Genomic DNA, 19193 nt, shown 5'->3' on the forward strand with positions numbered 1-19193 from the left:
TGAATGAGTCCTCTGTTAATACTGCATGACACCATGTGTCAAGGACATAATAAAAAGCTATAATACACCTAGTGTAAGTACTAAAATATTTTTAAAAGCATGTGTATCACAACTTAACCATTCATTACACATGCAAGACAATGGTAGCCAATAAATGTATAAAGAAAACAGCTGGTGGCATTTATGGAAATTAATGTACAAAGAGTTCTTAACACAAACTAAAGCTCTTTGTAATTTAATAGAACTTTTCATTTTATCATCTGAAAGTACTTTGCCAACGGTTAAACCTAGAACACATTTGTAAAGCAGAATAAGGGGTGATATAATGATTTAAAAGAGGAAGAAATTAAGCGCACAGATATTAACTTAATTGCTCAAGTGAAGTAATACCTAGAGTGGCACCAACAGAGAGTTTAAACATATATACGAAAAGCATATCTCTGTGTTCACAGTTGAGTACAATTTTTTAAAGTATTCTAGCAAGGAATGCAATGCATCAAGAGATACACAGCCTCTTTTCCCAACTACTTCCAATCAAAGATAGGTATTTCAAGCTTTCTTGCAGAGAACCAAGTGGTTCCATTTGCTTTTCCGTTTTCTACCTTGGTAATCTAAGGACATTTCCAGTGGTGGTGATGGGGGGAGAGAGAACAGCCTTGTTTTGATGCAACACTAAACTGAAGTGAACAAAACCTGGGAAGGCTTGGGCTCATGCACTCCCCCACCGCCCCACCCTTGTCCACAAGAAGATTGGACAAGGTTTTGCTCCAATTCTCTATTAACCTCAGCTAATAAAGAAGCTGGAGGCATAAACCACAAATTGACATTAGCTACATTTCACAGAAACAAACAAAAACTAAACACAGTTTGTCCAGATTCAGACATAACATTGAAAATGCCTGTATCCGGAAATGAAAAACTTCAATTACTTCTCTTGTGGTTGCAATAGAGGAGGTGGGGGGAGATGGAGGATGACACAAGACTCAGGCTCACTTTGGCCTGCTTGTGTAATGCTAAACCATGGTTTCAGTGACAGCTGCCCTCCATTGCAAGTTATGCTGAGAACAAACAGTGTACAGTGGTGCCCCGCAAGACGAACGCCTCGCAAGACAGAAAACCCGCTAGGCGAAAGGGTTTTCCGTTTTGGAGGCGCTTCGCAAAACGAATTTCCCTATGGGCTTGCTTCGCAAGAAGAAAATGTCTTGCGAGTTCCTGCGGGGTTCCCCCCCCCTTTCCTAAGCCCTAAGCCGCTTATCAGCTGATCCGTTGATAAGCCGCTTATCAGCTGATCCGCTAAAAGCCGCTAAACCGCTAATAGCGCTAATCCGCTAAGCTGTCAATGGGCTTGCTTCGCAAGACGAAAAAACCGCTATACGAAGAGCCTCACGGAACAGATTAATTTCGTCTTGCGAGGCACCACTGTATTCCCAGTGGCCCTGTGATTAGAAGTGTGAATATATACTTTCCAAATAAAAAACAAATTCCATATTTTTCCGTGTATAAGACCAGGTTTTTTTCCTAAAAAATAATGTCCAAAATTAGGGGGCGTCTTATACACGGATAGTGCTGAGGGTACATTTTCTTAAATCTGAGACTCCCAAAATGTCTTATACATGGGGGCATCTTATAGACGGAAAAATACGGTAAATGCCAAGCAAAGAAGTAACGTGGCATGGCCTAGGTCAGTGTTTCCCAACCTTGGGCCTCCAGCTGTTTTCGGACTACAATTCCCATCATCCCTGACCACTGGTCTTGCTAGCTAAGGTTGATGGGAGTTGTAGTCCAAAAACAGCTGGAGGCCCAAGGTTGGGAAACACTGGCCTAGGTCACCATGCTGGGCTTGGGAAGGTGCAGTTTGCTGAACAAAGCAAGTCACACTGAGATGTGGCAGTACATTCTGTGGCTGGCATGAGTTAATTTATCCATCGAAAAGCTACCATCACCCAAGTTAAATTTCAGCAGCGAGAGCAACCTTCAACAGCCAACCTTATGAGGCAACTGGAGTGGCAGAGGATAAAGGGAAACAGCCTGGGAAAAGTGGTGAGGGAGATGCCTGGATGGGCATTTGCTTCCAGTATATTTAATAACATGAGCGGAGAGAAAAACAAAACAGCCCCATGACTAACATGTTGGGGAAAACCCAATATATGGTAATAGCGATGCTAAAACAAGAAGATTACCTCACGGTGATTTAGAAGTCTTTCTAAATCTGCTGCCATTTGATTCTTGACACGCAGCAAAGCCGCCTTTTCTTTATTTAAAAGACTGGTAGAAAAAGCGATAGTATTAGGAAACACAGTAATAGCAAGGGATGATCTTTTCTAATCTTTTATTCTGGTTACAACATGAATTTGTAAAGCAATTCTTGGCAACCATGAGCATATGCTGAAGCAACAGCACACAGAAAAACTTTGTCCTCGTTAAAACCTGTATGTTTACATTCATTTTCAAAAGGAAAACATGAATGCTATCTTTAGGCTGTGAGCTATAGACCATTTTAACCAGTATTCAAACCACCCCACGTACCACTGATTTCAATGGGACAAACCACTGTAAACATTAAATATACTAGTTTAAGTAGTTCAGGCTTTGTACTATTAATCAAATGAGAGAGCTTAGTCAGCTGAGCTAATTTTCTTTAATATTGCTCTATACCGAAAAGCACAATAAATTAAATTCTGGTTTGATTTATTAGCATTGTTCAAGCATAGCACAAGCCATCAAAGTTCAAGGAGGCTGTTGAAAAATTGGATGGGATTCAGATTAAAAAACAAAACAAAACGAGGTTGATAAAAATGCTGTAGAAGACATATGAGGAAAACGCTGGAACAACTCTATGTCTTTGTTCAGGTTTATGAGAAAACGGTGGAGATGCATCGTTTGGGGGTACTTTAAATCAGGGGTCAGCAACCTTTTTCAGCCGTGGGCCGGTCCACCATCCACCAGACCATGTGATGGGCCGGACTATATTTGGGAGGAAAAAATGAACGAATTCCTATGCCCCACAAATAACCTAGAGATGCATTTTAAACAAAAGCACACATTCTACTCATGTAAAAATACCAGGCAGGGCCCCAAAATAACCAAGAGATGTGTTTTAAATAAAAGGACACATTCTATTCATGTAAAAACACGCTGATTCCCAAACCATCCGCGGGCCGGATTGAGAAGGTGATTGGGCCAGATCCGGCCCACGGACCTTAGGTTGCCTACCCCTGCTTTAAATAAAGAGATGAAGTGTGTCACAATGAGCTTCTCCATGCTTTTCTGCTTAAATCACCTAGATGTAACTGAGATTAAAAAAACAATCAACAAAAATAAAAGGATGGAGCAGCATTACCCTTGCTGGTTTTGAATTAAGGTGAGACAAATTAAGAAATGAGGTCGCGTGACAAGACGGAAACTTTTAAGTCCCAAGAACACTAATCCTGGGAAGTTAAAACTTTATGTTACTGTGCTGAACTGTAATTATTGTATGTTTTTCTTTAAAAATGTTTTATATACACTGTTTGGAAATTCTGAATTTGTTTTGTTTATTGGATTTGTATACTTCTTTTTTTGCCAAGGCGTTCAAGGTGGTTTACAATCTAATATTTCTACTATTTTTTTGGTGGTGGGTGGTGGGGGTTGGTTGGTGATTGTAAATTTCAATAAAAATCATTAAAAAAAAACATTTCTACTATTTTACAATAATGCAAACAACACCCTCCCCAAAACCCTCCTCTTCCTCCTTCTCACAGGGCAATGATGTCTGTTGGCCCTGTGGGGTGGAGAGGGGGCAGACTTGACCGCCACAGGCCCTAATGGTGTCTGCATGCCTTCCTTGCTCCCATCCTTCTCACAGTGCTGCTGGCCCTGGGCAGGGCGAGAGGGGACAGTCTGACTGGCCTGACATCAAAACCAGCCTTCCTTGTGGCACTCAAGACATATATAATAACTGATCCATAAGGAGCACACACATCCTATAATGACTGCTATTATAATCCAATACGAAAAGACTGTAATTAGCGGAACATGACGTGTTATCTGAGGGCAAAGATGACATTAGCAGTTCTCAAAATTTGTCCTGGGGTATACAAAGGTGCCATGAGGGAGAAACTAATTAAAAGCTGCAATTAGCACAAAGTCTCTACTGGCAAAGGAGGGGGCCTGTTGCATTTCTCCACGATTCTATGCTCTGGCTTTCCCTTTTTCCAATCAGTTCCCTGTCCTCCCTACCTCTCGCCCAGGGTAAAGTAACCCTGCTGTGAGTCTGCATCCACCAATTGCTTTTGAGACACAGAACAGAATTACTGTATTTTTTGCTCTATAAGACGCACCAGACCACAAGATGCACCTAGTTTTTGGAGGAGGAAAACAAGAAAAAAAATATTCTGAATCTCAGAAGCCAGAACAGCAAGAGGGATCGCTGCGCAGTGAAAGCAGCAATCCCTCTTGCTGTTCTGGCTTCTGGGATAGCTGCGCAGCCTGCATTCTCTCCATAAGACGCACACACATTTCCCCTTACTTTTTAGGAGGGAAAAAGTGAGTCTTATAGAGCAAAAAATAGATGGGGCTGCCTGCCATCTCCCTATACAAGTTGTAGACTCAGCTACTTCCAATTAGGAGGCACATATCCACAGGGCACAGGCTCCCCTGTGGGCAAGTAATTCTCATGCTTATGCACATGTTAAAAAAGAAGTGTGCCTACAATTTTACTACAGAAAAAGTTCCTCAGATAGAAACCTGGGAAATACTGCTTTGGAATGCATGACCTGTGAAACGTAAGATTCTGGGACAGTTCACTCTTCGGCCTTATAATGAAGAAATACATATTTGCTGCCTATAACTGACCTAAAGAGCAAAGGAGGTACACAGGTAGCACTCTACACCATAATTCCCTACAAATAAGAAGCCACAGGCATTGTTTTAAGCATACATGTCTGGCTGTACAAATAATAATAAGCTTTATAACGTTTGAGAAATCATTTCTTACACTGAGAATTTAACCGTTGCCCTTGGAGAAAAGGGAATAAAATGTTGCAGAAGGACTAACCTCAGCATACTTTGCTTCCTAAGTCAATGATACTTCATGGGGAGGAGGGTGTGGTATTAAGAACTAAGAAATTGAGCCCATCATTCAGAGACAATGCACAACTGACCGGTGAGATTGAATCTTCATGCAGGCTGCTGGCCTTGCAGGAAGGTAGCATGAGTAATTCATGCCCCTTGACTTTCAAGGAGGCAAGGAAGTCATATGTGTGACTAAGATTACAGTACATCTTCTCAATGTCTGTGCTGATTGCCACTTTGAAATAGGTATTTAATAAAGAGCAGCAGTGTTGCAAAAATGGCTTCCTCAAAGGTTCAAGTAAAATAGTTAATGACGTGCAACCAACCAATAAAACATACCAAAGCACAAACAAATAATGCAGTAGATTTTTTTAAAAAACTGGCAGCCAGATAAAAACTTTCAACTAAACCGTCATCATTTGGCAATGTTGTTTAATCTGTCCTGCCGTCAAACTGATCTTAAAATGAAGTAAAAGAATCCAGAATCCAACTAAAATAATACAGTAAATTCTGAATACTTACCTAATATCCTTCTCAAGCTGTGCAATCTGTTCTTTCTGTAAAAGTATCTGAGAATCTCTCTGTTGTATAGACTCAATGAGATACCTGTAAGGCTGTTGTACTTGGTTCAGCAACGAATTACCTCTGTCCCGCTGTGGGGTGCAAAAAGTATCATTCTTTCAATTTCAGGAATGAGAACTGTACTCTCCTAATAAAAAAGGTAAAGGACCCCTGGATGGCTAAGTCTAGTCAAAGGCAAGGGGTTGCGGCGCTCATCTCCCTTTCAGGCTGAGGGAGCCGGCATTTGTCCACAGACAGTTTTCTGGGTCATGTGGCCAGCTTGACTAAACTGCTACTGGCACACAGAGGAGCGTGATGAGTGCCAGAGTGCATGGAAACACCATTTACCTTCCCGTGGCAGCAGTACCTATTTATCTACATGCTTTCGAACTGCTAGGTTGGCAGGAGCAGGGACTGAGCAAAGGGAGCTCACCCCATCGCGGGGATTCGAATTGCCAAACTTCCGATCGGCAAGCCCAAGAGGCTCAGAGGTTTAGACCACAGCGCCACTCACGTCCCTATACTCTCTTAATAACATCATCTTGTAAACTACACATGAACAAAACTGCAAAAGTTGCTGGACAACAGTTTAAACCCCATCGAGCTTAAATTTCAGTTGTAACTGGCTGAGAGTGAGCCACAACTGTCACACAATCTCAGACATACAGCCAAGATGTGCATTTAAAGACTTCTTTGTTTCCTTGTCAGCCTTGCCTTAGAACATACCACATCAAGAATCTGGCAATCATTTCAAATGTATAACATATATATAGCAAACACTTATATAATATAGCAAACACTTCCTAAGGCAAATCTAGAGAGATCAGTAAAATGGATGCTAACCTTGGAATTTTTAAAGTTTCATTTTTTAGAGTATTTAGCTCCCATACAGCTTGCTAACACTGTAAAAAGCCTTTAGGGAGCAATCCTATGCACAAGAAGCTGGCGTAAAGCAAGCTGGTGTAAATTAAATGGGTGTGTCAGATCCCAGATCTCAGTCTTACAGAGGGAAAACAAGCCTCTAAAATAGTATCTGAGTTACACCACCCTTTTGGCTAGCTTAATTTATGCCGGGCTGCCAGGTCATGTGACAGAGCTGACCAGTCTAAGCCCCCACTCTCTGGCCACACCCCTGGACGCCCCTTTCTCAGGGCATACAATCCACCAGGCTTGGCTCAGTTGGCTGGGTCCTGGTTCAGCAGGGATGGGGGAGTATAACTTGGTATAAGGCACCTTCTTTATGCAGCAAGCCTGCAACATATGCACATTTAACTTGCACACATTTAGCTTTATGTGCAAGGTAAAAAATTAAAATAAAATAGAAAGAGGTTGTGGGGTTCCATGAAAAATGACTTTGGCAAGACCACCTGATGGTCTTGAAAAATGACTTTGTCATGAAAAATGACTTTGGCAAGACTCGATGGCCCTTGTGGTCTCTTCCAACTCTATGATTCTATGACCCACTATGGAACCCAGTGTGTTTTGGCTATAGGCAATTTGCTCCCCACCCCCATGGCACAATGGGTTAGTGTGTGTGGCTGTTACTCAGATGGTTGGTGGTTCAAGTCCATCCAGGGCCAGCTGTGGGCAGGATTCCTGCATCGCAGGGGGTTGGACTAGATGATCCTCAGGGTCCCTTCCAATGCTACAATTCTATGATTTTTGCTTTAGGTGCAACAACCAGAGTATCAGTAAAAGAACACTCCATAAATTTCGGTTAAAAGCAGATTTTTAAAGACTGGTAAGTTCAGAAAGAATTTTGCTATTTCACCAGTTGCATCAGAAGTTAACGAACATTGTATGCTAAAAATCTCAAGAGCCAGAGAAATCTGGGAAAGCTAGTGACTTCTCAGATATGTATGTTTTAGTGGATAAGGAATCTAAAAGAAACTATATAAAAACAGCAATATTACATGTGGGGGGAGGGAAACCTCCAGAACATTGAACCAGTTTTGCTAGTTCTTCCCCAGCTCAGAAAACAGAGACTTATCTGTCTAGTCTGCATTTTTGTTTAGTCTGCACACTAATCTGTATTTTGATCTCTGCTTTAATACAACATAAATTGCTCTGAAAAGGGTTAGTGTGCATGCTTTCTTCAGTTGGCTAATCATAACAAATGCAGTAAAAATGTTGCTTAAAAATGCCAATTCAAGATGTATGGAACACACACACACACACGCACACACACACACACACGTATAGATATTGTTGAGAGTTGTGTACCTCTTCTGAAATTTGGGCAACTTGTTCCTTCTGATGCTCCAAATCTTTTACAAGCAACGTGTTTTGCTTTTCTAGCTGCAGCAATCTTCTTGCCAAATGAACACTGCGCCAAAACGGAGGGAAAGTACATTTCAGATCTGTCTTCCAAATATGACAAATGAAGCCACCTACTTTTATCCACACTTTCCACTAATACTTTAACATGCAAAACAAGACAATAAAATATGAGTTGCAAAGATGTTTTGTTAATTCTGCTATAGAGACGTTTCTGGAACAACATGTCAGCTCTCCATTTGTGCCACAACGGAACAAAACAATGGTCAGTCACCTGATTATGATAATCATGAATTAGATTTCTTACCCATCCTTCACCATGAAGTTCCAGGACAGGTTACAACAATTTTAACAAACCAGTATTAAAAACAGTAAAGAGAGGCTGCAAATCATCTGCTTAGAGGCTATTTTTACAATTAAGTGGTACACAATTTTTGTTAAATAAACTATTAGAATAGAATAGGATATCTATCTATCTAGGTAAAGGGATCCCTGACAGTTAAGTCCAGTCGTGAATGACTCTGGGGTTGCGGCGCTCATCTCACTTTACAGGCGAGGGAGCCGGCGTGTGTCCACTTCACAGATAGTTTTTTTGGGTCATGTGGCCAGCATGACTAAGCCGCTTCTGGCACAACGGAACAGCGACACCAGAGCAGCGCACGGAAACACTGTTTACCTTCCCACCGGAGCGGTACCTATTAATCTTCTTGCACTTTTTGGCATGCTTTCGAACTGCTAGGTTTGCAGCAGCTGGGACTGAGCAATGGGAGCTCACCCTGTTGCGGGGATTCGAACTGCCAACCTTTTGATCAGCAAGCCCTAGGCTCAGTGGTTTAGACCACAGCACCACCTGCATCCCTATGTATGTATGTATGTATGTATGTATGTATGTATGTATGTATCTATCTATCTATCTATCTATCTATCTATCTATCTATCCATCCATCCATCCCAGGTATGAAAGGTCAGGATAATGAGGTGCATCTTCAGGATATGGTGTGAACGACATTATGAAGTTGCCTCCTTGTGGGGAGGGGATTCCGCAGCGGAGGAGCTACCACAGAGAAGGCCCTCCCCAATTATCAAATTATGAGGATGGTCGTAAGACCTGAAAAGTCTGTAGGGAAGGAGGTGGGCTTTCAGATATTTGGGGCCTAAGTCAACCCACCTGTAAAAGGTAAAAAGCCTCCATACAAAAAGGCAAAGAAACTTCTGAAAACGTGCTGCCTCTTCCCTTTGTGGGCTGTATGTGAGAAGCCAGGTTAGTAAAGTATTTTGGTGGGCTTATTTTCAAGACTGCTTTAAAACATATTAGAAATGTTTGGGTGTGGAAGAACCTGCTTTAGTTTGGGGGCTGAACTGGATTCTTTCCCATCTCTACTGTTCGAAGCCCATAGGCCACACATGCAGCTTTAACTGGGTTAGAACAATAATATTCAATATTTCCCCTTCTTTCCCATAGCATAATCATATTACTTTGCTTACAACAGCAACTGCCTTTATCTGTTGCGTTTTAGATAATTATCAGAAAGCATCTATGGACCACAAAATTACCTTTAGGCAGTAATTACAGAAAAACATCTCTCCAGCTTGCACTTATCTAAGTCATAGTAAATTATAAAACCAATGAAGTAAACACATGAAGTAATGTATTTTTTAAAAAAAGTTAAGAAAAACATGAAACAAAATATTGAGCAATGCAAAGTTTGCTTATTTTATGTAGTTGATATGGTGTCCTGTGAGTGAACTATTAGCAAATAAATGAAAAAATTGATAGTATTTTCTATATTCAGAAAAAAAGGCAAATAGCTATATTCTTGTTGAAGCACCAGTAGTCTAGACACTTAAGCTGCACAATAAGAAATCTCTACAAATCTCTTTCTTGGGGTGTAACTTTATCATTTTTAGGTTTGTTGTTTTGAAGTGAAACAAAACTACCCTTTGGACAGATATAAAGTCCCATTAAATTTCAATGTAACTTCAAACATGCTTAATTTACTTTGGCAGGAATGCAATGGCTTCAGTACTATTTTATGGGCAGAACTGGGGCTGTGTGGGCATTCCTGTTGTTTGAGATCATGCGCTGAGCACCCATAACCTATTTGGGTGCAGTAGCAGGGCATAATCCAGACCTTCCCCTCCAGCTACCTGTTTAGTGAATGTGCATGTGCAGCAAAATGGAATGATCTGTACAAAATCTATACATTCCTGAAATGAATTTCAAGATGATTCCACAATTACTCCATGAAAATTTGCCAGTTTTAAACTTTTTACTGTACTATGTAAAATGTTGATGTTTGAGTACGTTTTCCATACCTAGGGAAGTCTTTACCTCTTCCTCATTGAGTATATATTTAACATAATGATATATTAAACACCACTGTCTCAAATTGAGGATAATCTTTTTTCTTTTTTTTTAATTTTTATTAGTTTTCCAATTTTAAAACAAGTCAACAACAACATGCAAACATCAACAACATGCAAACATACAAATGTAGTTTCTTAACCTCATTTTCATAAACCTCCTTTCTCGGACTTCCCCATACCTCACCCTTTTTGCATCCTTATTTTACAGTTTTTCAGCAACCCTTTTTGCCAATTAAATTTAAACTTATTATCTTTCTCAATTTCACCTTAAGTCATCAAACAATTTCAGCTGTAATTCTGCGTCTTCCTTCCCCTTGACATTTTAGCACTCCTCAATTTTGTAACAGTCCTTAAGATATACTTTATACTTCTTCCAGTCTTCCTCCACCGTCTCCTTCTCTTGGTCACGGATTCTGCCAGTCATTTCTGCCAGTCCCATAAAGTCGATCACTTTCGTCTGCCATTCTTCCAGTGTGGGGAGTTCTTGTGTCTTCCAATACTTTGCTAGAAGAATCCTTGCTGCTGTAGTGGCGTACATAAAAAAAGTCTTGTCCTTCCTTGACACCAATTGGCCGACCATGCCCAAGAGAAATGCCTCTGGTTTCTTATGGAAAGTACATTTAAGTACCTTCTTAATTTCATTATAAATCATTTCCCAAAAGGCTTTGATCTTTGGGCAGGTCCACCAAAGGTGAAAGAAGGTGCCTTCAGTCTCATTACATTTCCAACATTTATTATTGGGCAGATGATAAATCTTCACAAGCTTGACTGGGGTCATGTACCACCTGTAAATCATTTTCATCAAATTGAGGATAATCAAAGTGGAATCCTGCGTCACTGGGAGGGCATCTCACAGCCTTCAGAATAAAGTGGATCTCCCTCTCAGTTTATGGAAAGGGAGAGCTGTCTATCCAATCCTCTGTGTTACAAGCACTGAAACTTGCCACTATGCTGTTGGCAACTGAAAAATGGGGTGTTCAACAGGGAGGCTTCAGATCCTCCGGATTTCCTAACATGTCCCCTTAATGAAGAAAAATATTTTGCAACAGTAAACTGGCACTGCAGCTGGCACTTTCTACCTGACATATACATTTGTTGCTGCAATAAATGTCTCGTGATTCATTTTTGCAAGCTACTGTGGGAACCTTTTGGCTAAGTGCTTCAAACAAATAATTAAAATTGGGTTCTAAAGAAAACTGAGTATATGCCTGAATGAGGTACTAGATGCTCTTATTCAGTTTCCAAATCCGCCATTTAATGTGAAGCAAGCTTTGATGATATATGGTTTAATGTAGACATGGGAACTTTGATAATGCACGGGAGAACATGCATTTCCCAGGCTAAGGCTCTGTTGTGTGGTCATGAGGTTGCTCAACTCCTCTGTCTTGTAAGATAATTTTCAATTCATGTGGCCAGATGATATGGACAAGAAACTTGTTGCTTTGCATCTAATACATCCTCTGGACCAGTGGCGTAGCGTGGGGGGTGCAGGGGGGGCCGGCCGCACCGGGCGCAACATCGGGGGGGGGGGCGCGCTCGCCGCCTCCGGAGTCGCCGAAGAGCCTCAGGCGCAGGCTGTACCAGAGCCCCATGTCTCGCGGAACCGACGAACTGTGTGCGCGTCCGGGCTGAAGGCGTCTGGCAGGCAGCGGCTCTCAGCGCTCGCCGCGGTCCCCGCGCGTCAGGGCCGCGGAGGGCGTGCCAGGCAGCCCCTCCTCACAGCCCCGCCCCCACCCCCGCTGCTCCTGGGCCATGTTGCATTTTCCTCGCCTCTCTGCCCTCCTCCTCCTCCGGGCAAGCGGCGTCATTTGGGCAGCAGCGGCAACTCGCCTCAGATCACCTGACACGGACCCTCCGCCGCCGCCATGGCTACCTTACCGTAAATACCCCAGCCCAGGCAGCAGCAAGAAGAAGCTGGCAGCGGCGGCAGGTTAGAGGTTAGGGGCGCAAATTACTTGCCTTGCCCCGGGTGCTGACAACCCACGCTACGCCGCTGCTCTGGACCTCTGTCCATCATGGCTGATGGAAAGACAGCCAGCAGTGCTGACTGGTTGGGTACGGGGTGTGGTAAATGTGAGATGGGGTAGTGTGTGCCAGCTTGAAAGAAGCGGTAGAGTGTAGCGGTAGAGTGTCCACGCCTTTAGTAGCCAGCTTGAAGACCCAGATGTCACAAGAAGCTCTCTCTCTCTCTCTCTCTCTCTCTCTCTCTCTCTCTCTCTCTCTCCAGTTGTACCTTGGATCCCAAATGCCTTGAGTCTCAACCGTTTTGGCTCCTGAACGCTACAAACCTGGAAGTGAGTGCTCCAGTTTGTGAATGTTCTTTGGAACCCAAACATCTGATGGGGCTTCCGATTGGCTGCAGGAGTTTCCTGCAGTCAATCAGAGGCGGTGCCTTGGTTTCCAAATGTTTTAGAAGTCAAACGGACTTCCGGAACAGATTCCGTTTGACTTCCAAGGTACCACTGTATAAAATAAATGTGCCTGTTGTGTATAACGTGAATCAGCAATGTGACCAAGAATTATGCAAGCAATATACATACCATGCAGAAAACAATTATGTTTTCAAAACTTCTCTCATGCTGATTCAGATGTTTAAAGCTAATTTTTAATGGATAAAAATAAACATTTTGTGTTTTGCTTTTTCAGCTGGAGTTTATATACGAAACATCAAAAATGCATAGCCAGGAAGTCTTCTCTGCTGTTTTCAAACCAAATTTGACTGAAATGAACACTTTATATGCTCAAGTTCAGTCAAGCATAGGTAAATGGTTTTCTGTTTCAAACAAGCAGGCCTCTTGGAATGTGCACAATACTTCAGTGTGCCCAGGAAGAGAGAGTTTATAACAGTCATTACCTCTTTGGGAAATGTTTACTTGTACTTAGTGCAATAAAGAACAGTGTATGTAAGTAACGTGCATTTATTGCAGCATGAGCTGAAGTTGAAATGTGCTGTGTGAGACGTTAAGGGGGAAAACAGACAACTAGCCATAGACAGACGTGTGGTGAAATTTGCTCTTGGTTTAATTTTCTAAACAAGCAGAGCTTTCAACAGCTTGAGAAATGCTGACTTACTACAGCAGAACAGATATGGTTTTGCTTTTCAGCATTGATTTGTATAGATGAATAATGCGGGAACTCCAGCCAAATCTATCAGTTTACCTTATGTCAGATATGCTTTCCTTCAAGTGGAATTGACTACAATGCCAGACTTAGGTAGGTAGCCGTGTTGTTCTGCCGTAGTAGAAACAAAATGAAAAAATTCCTTCCAGTAGCACCTTAGAGACCAACCAAGTTTGTTACTGGTATGAGCTTTCGTGTGCATGTGTGCATCTGAAGAAGTGTGCATGCACACGAAAGCTCATACGAAGAACAAACTTAGTTGGTCTCTAAGGTGCTACTGGGATGTCAGACATGTTAGTTTCCCCCACACTGAGCCCGGCTAGGACCTTAAAAACAGTCCCACCACTCCCCTAGCGCTAAGTCATTTCAGCGGAATGATACCGTCATGAAATGTAGAAGAGGAATAGGCTTGCTGCAACATGGGGTGTGGGGCGGGGGAAAGCAATTGCTGTTGGCCACCCTGGTGCGGTTTTTGGTTAATGAAACAGAAAAACCCTGCCATGCAAGGAAGACCTCAAACTTGCAGTGCAAAGAGAGATACAGCCCTGGTGACACATTTGGTTTTGTTTTACATGGGGGGGGTGTGGTTCGGGAAGTGCAAAAGTTGATCAGGAATGCCCCGTGGCCTTGGGGCGCCTTTCCTCTCCTTCTTTCCACCTGCAAATTCCCTATTTCTTTTGCACTGTAATCACACGCCTATATTCTGTTTGTTTGTTGATTTATTTGCTAAGAGCACTGGGCACGCTTCTAAGCACGCAGGTGTAAAATACAGTGATTACCATAACCATGATTCAAACTCTGGTTTGCAGTTTGTCACGGTTAGCATTTGGACTGGTAAAGGTGCACATATATTGCCAACCATGATCAACTCACCAGAAAAAGGGGATAATTCACATGCGAGGGGGGAGGACTGTGCAAGCCCAGTGGAAACTCATGATCTCTTAACGATGATTATTTCATCTATTTATTTATTTCATAAAATTCATACACCACCTTAGGTGGTCAGGGAACATTACTTACATCTGTACTGGGTCTATGTGCTCTGCAGTTTAGTTAGATCCTTAAAATGTTTAGCATCCCCACATAGGATAGAAGAACCCATTATTGTGGTACTAATACAGGTTGTGATTTTTCTCCTACACTGAAATAGGATTGAAGCCAGAATGGATAACAAACAAACCCTCTTTACTCCTAGAATTTGTTCCTCGGTGCTCTGGCTCCATTAAGAGGGGGGGTGGGAAGTACATGTGATGCATGGCACTCAAGCCAAATTTTATTTTCTGACTCATGCAGGAATTCTTGATTTTATGTGAACTGTTTCGTTCACTGGGATTCACATTATAACCTGACATACAGCATTATATTTTCAATTTTTTAATGGTTGATAAAACTACCGTATTTTTCGCCCTATAGGACGCACTTTTCCCCCTCCAAAAATGAAGGGGAAATGTGTGTGCGTCCTATGGGGTGAATGCAGGCTTTCGCTGAAGCCTGGAGAGCGAGAGGCATCGGTGCGCACCGACCCCTCTTCCTCTCCAGGCTTCAGGAAGCTCTCCACAAGCCTTGGGAGCCTGCGGGAGTTCCTGTCAGGCTCCCTAGGCTTGCGGATAGCAGCCTGCACCCCGAAGCCTGGGGCGTGCTGCACAGCGCACCCCGGGCTTTGGTTCCCCGACCTGGTTTGAAGGCTTGCGGCGGGGAGAAGCGCGCTTATCCCTGCCACCAGCCCCACAAGCTCGGGGTACAGCGGGGAGGCACAGCGCGCCATCCTGCTGTCCCCCGACCTGGTTTGGAGGCTGGCGGGGGGGAGAAGCGCGCTTATCCCTTGCGCCAGCCGCACAAGCTCGGGGGACAGCAGGGAGGCGGAGCGCCACCATCCCGCTGTTCCCCGACCTGGTTTGGGCTTCAGGCAGATAACCGCAAGCCGTGGGAGCCCGGCGGGAAGTCGCGCCGGTCTCCCAAGGCTTGCGGACAGCTGCCTGTTCTGGGGGCTGGGGTCGGGGGAGGCTCGGGCTTCCCCCACCCCAGCCCCGCGTCTTGGGGGGAAAATATTTTTTTTTCTTTATTTCCCCCCCAAAAAAACTAGGTGCGTCCTATGGGCCGGTGTGCCCTATGGGGCGAAAAATACGGTAATTTTATTTTTGTATGTTGCAATGCAGAACTATAACATATAACATTAGGCAGTATGCATCAACTATGAAGTAATAGGTTATATATAAGAAATTTCTTATACATTTTTTAAAAAATTGTGTCCATTTTAGATGTTAATGTGCATGTGCTGACCTAAAACTGTTGTCTACTTATATATATATTTAAAAACTACACATTTAAAAACTGAATCTTTCTCTCTCTCTCTCTCACACACACACACACACACACACACAGAGCCAATTACCATAGAGTTTTAGCTTTAGTAAGAATTAATGCACTAACAAAAGATATTTTAAATACTTTAATGTTTTTAAAGGCAGGAAGCATGCTAGAAAGGCAGCAAGTTGATTATGACGATTATGAAAGGGCCATTTACAACTGCTTAGCTGCACAAAATTATGAGCTTGGGAAAGGTGACAAGCTTATCAAGTCACATTTATCTCTCCATGACAACACCCTTCTCTACACATCAATACCCCCCTTCCACATGTCCTGTATCACAGAGTGCAACAAGCAATGCAGACAAAGACCGAAAAGATGGTTAGTCAGTAACGCCATCCACTCACCAGAGGAAAAGACACAATTAGCAATTGTCTGCAGAATGGAGACACTTTTCCTTTCTTAAGAGGAAAAGAGAAAGGAAAGGAAGTGGAGTTAACACATCTGCAAGTTCGTATTGTCCTTACCTCTGCTTCAACCGCCTTTTGGCTGTTGTGGGAACATTTGCACCATATCCATAAGAGAACAGAACTCTTTCTGCCTCTTCTTCACTTTCAACTATAAAAATACAAAATAATCTTCAGTAGAACATCTAGGAAATAGAGAACAAGTCATACCTTTGAACAGCTCTATAAATTATATGTACACATGTGGTGTAAGAAAGATCAGGGGGCTTCAGGTTATGCTAATGGAATTGTTCATTTTAGTTTCTCCATAAGAATACTCCTTTTTTTCAAATATTTTAAAATAAACAGTACACAGAAATGAAGGTTGAAGATAGACAAGGGGCCCAGCTAGCTGATTTTTAACTAACAAGGATTAGGGTAAATAACAAATGGAAATAAATAAGATGACGAATCCAGGACTCAGTATATATTCAGTCAATTAACTTAAAATAGTACGTAGGAAGCTATTGTACAGCTGACAGAAATGAGAGATTTGTTGCCCAGTGTACTTCATGGCTTCATAGGATTTGAACTTTGGCCTTGCTGGTTTTATTGCGCCCCAACAATCTCTATTCTAATATGCTAATACTAATTATACAGTAATACTGTACTATATAATTATTATTTTACAAATATAGTAATATACGGTAACTTATTTTTCTTCATGATTATTTATGGTCTTGGCCTCTCCTTCAACTGTCACCTGATGGCAGCTGTTCAAAATGTCTTCCTGAACTTTCTCCGTTCCAGTTGGTTGGTTAACTTTAAATGTCTGGTGCCTGAGCTTGCTTTTTGCCTTTTCCCCCCCATCCCTTTTCCCTTGTGTTATATTTTTAAAAAATAGGAAGCAGGGATCGTCTTACCTTGGATTTTCATAAGCCACTCTAAGAGCCTTTTTTGCTAAGGAGTGGATTCAAAATGCTTTAAATTAAACAAAAAGCCAATTATCCAATTGGTAAAGGTAAAGGTACCCCTGACCATTAGGTCCAGTCGTGGACGACTCTGGGGTTGCGGCGCTCATCTCGCTTTACTGGCCGAGGGAGCCAGCGTTTGTCCACAGACAGCTTCCAGGTCACGTGGCCAGCATGACTAAGCCTCTTCTGGCGAACCAATGCAGCACACAGAAATGCCATTTACCTTCCCGCCGGAGCGGTACCTATTTATCTACTTGCACTTTGATGTGCTTTTGAACTGCTAGGTTGACAGGAGCTGGGATCGAGCAATGGGAGTTCACCCCGTTGCGGGGATTTGAACCGCTGCACCTTCTGATTGGCAAGCCCTAGGCTCTGTGGCTTAGACCGCAGCGCCACCAGCGTCCCTTATCCAATTGGTACTGTTTGGTAAATACTGAAATTTCACAGATGTTGTGAATCAAAAGAACCTCAAGAATTACACCAAAAACATGGAGGACAGAGTGGGATAGACAAGCCATGCTTGCAGCAATATACCAGGCTTTGGGTACAAAAGGAAGTTGGGAAATAATAATAATAAAAAATATTTTTATTTATACCCCACCCTCCCTGGCCAAAGCTGGGCTCAGGGTGGTTAACACCAGTAAAATTACAATAAAAACTTAATGGGGGGCGGGAACCAATTTAAAATGCAGGTTGAAATACAATTTAAAATGCAGCCTCATTTTAATAGTAGCCCATAGATCAAAACCATAAGGGGAGGGAAACATAAGGGTCAGACTGAGACTAAGGCCCTGTGGAAAGATGTCAAGTCCTGCAGGGCCTTAGTCTCTTGTGACAGAGCATTCCACCAGGTCGGGGCCAGTACTGAAAAGGCCCTGGCCCTAGTTGAGACCAATCTAACCTCATTGAGACTTCCAAAGTGTTGTCATTTGTGGACCTTAAGGTCCTCCGCGTGGCATACAAGGAGAGGCGGTCCCGTAGGTACGTGGGTCCTAGGCTGCATAGGGCTTTAAAGATCAAAACCAGCACCTTAAACCTGACCCTGTACTCTACCGGGAGCCAGTGCAGTTGGTAAAGCACTGGATGGATGTGGGGAGGTTGTTTGGCACATGTACTGAAAAAGATGTGTGCATTGTCCTCAAAGCCAAGCTCAGTTGGTAAGGGAGACATGGAATAGGCCAGGCCAGCTTTATTTCATGGACACAACTTCTACACCCTGGCTTCCCAAAAGAGGTGAGTAGGATCATGCCCTTTGCAATAGTGGGCAAATGATAAAGACAGCACGCTGAATGTTTACGTCTCACAGCAATATCAATGTGTCATTTCTGAAGACTGTTAGTGTTGGTTCCCTTTAAAGAGCCATTCATTCGTGAAATACATTAATAATATCTCCCGCCCTGTTCTAAGATATAAAGGAGAAAACAAGCACTCTTCAGCTCTGGGAGTGAGTGTTCTTTTTCCTGGCAGCATATGCAACAGCATAATTATACATGGTAAGGGGAATAATTACGAGCACAAAATGTACAGGACAAAATATTTTTGGCAACAGTCTCTCAAATCTGAATGCATATATATATATATATATATATATTCTCTGCAAGCTCTAGCGAACACTATAAAAACATACATGCAGTTTCCATCAATAGGCCTTTTGACAACAGAAAATATAGCAACGTGGATCTTAAACAGACCAAAGTGATATTTCTGAGTATTTTCAATCAAAATAGTACATATACATTAGCATTATAGTAAGACTTGTTCACACACATACTACTGAAATGTGAGCTATTATATTATCAAAACAAATGCCAAGCTTGCTTGGCAGAGTCTGATCTTGCCAAGTATAGACAATAAATAGAAGATTGTAAGGAGAGAGAAAAATTAGGCTGCACACATTGCTGTTGCTGCATATTTCTCTGGATTAAATTGGTATGCTTTAAAACCACAAGACAACTATTGTACAGTCATCATGCAAAGTGTATGTTTTAGTGTTATTAATAATGACGATAAGAAAGAGTAGATAGTCCATCTTGCAAAAACTTCAACTTGTGATATATGCTGCTTATTCTATTTTTTTCTCTTGTCAAAA

General features: G+C 42.4%; 1 protein-coding gene across 1 annotated transcript in view; it reads right to left on the reverse strand.

The window, feature by feature from the left end:
* The window catches only part of PIBF1 (progesterone immunomodulatory binding factor 1), a 92301-nt gene that overhangs the window by 15619 nt on the left and 57489 nt on the right, over positions 1-19193 (reverse strand). The window contains exons 13-16 of the mRNA XM_079972638.1: positions 16212-16302; positions 7837-7939; positions 5575-5705; positions 2181-2265 (exon numbers count right to left, since the gene is read on the reverse strand). Coding sequence (XP_079828764.1) covers positions 2181-2265; positions 5575-5705; positions 7837-7939; positions 16212-16302 — 410 coding nt within the window. The remainder of the gene's footprint in view (positions 1-2180; positions 2266-5574; positions 5706-7836; positions 7940-16211; positions 16303-19193) is intronic.

The sequence above is a fragment of the Podarcis cretensis genome (assembly GCF_951804945.1).
Source record: "Podarcis cretensis genome assembly, chromosome: 4".
Taxonomy (NCBI): domain Eukaryota; kingdom Metazoa; phylum Chordata; class Lepidosauria; order Squamata; family Lacertidae; genus Podarcis; species Podarcis cretensis.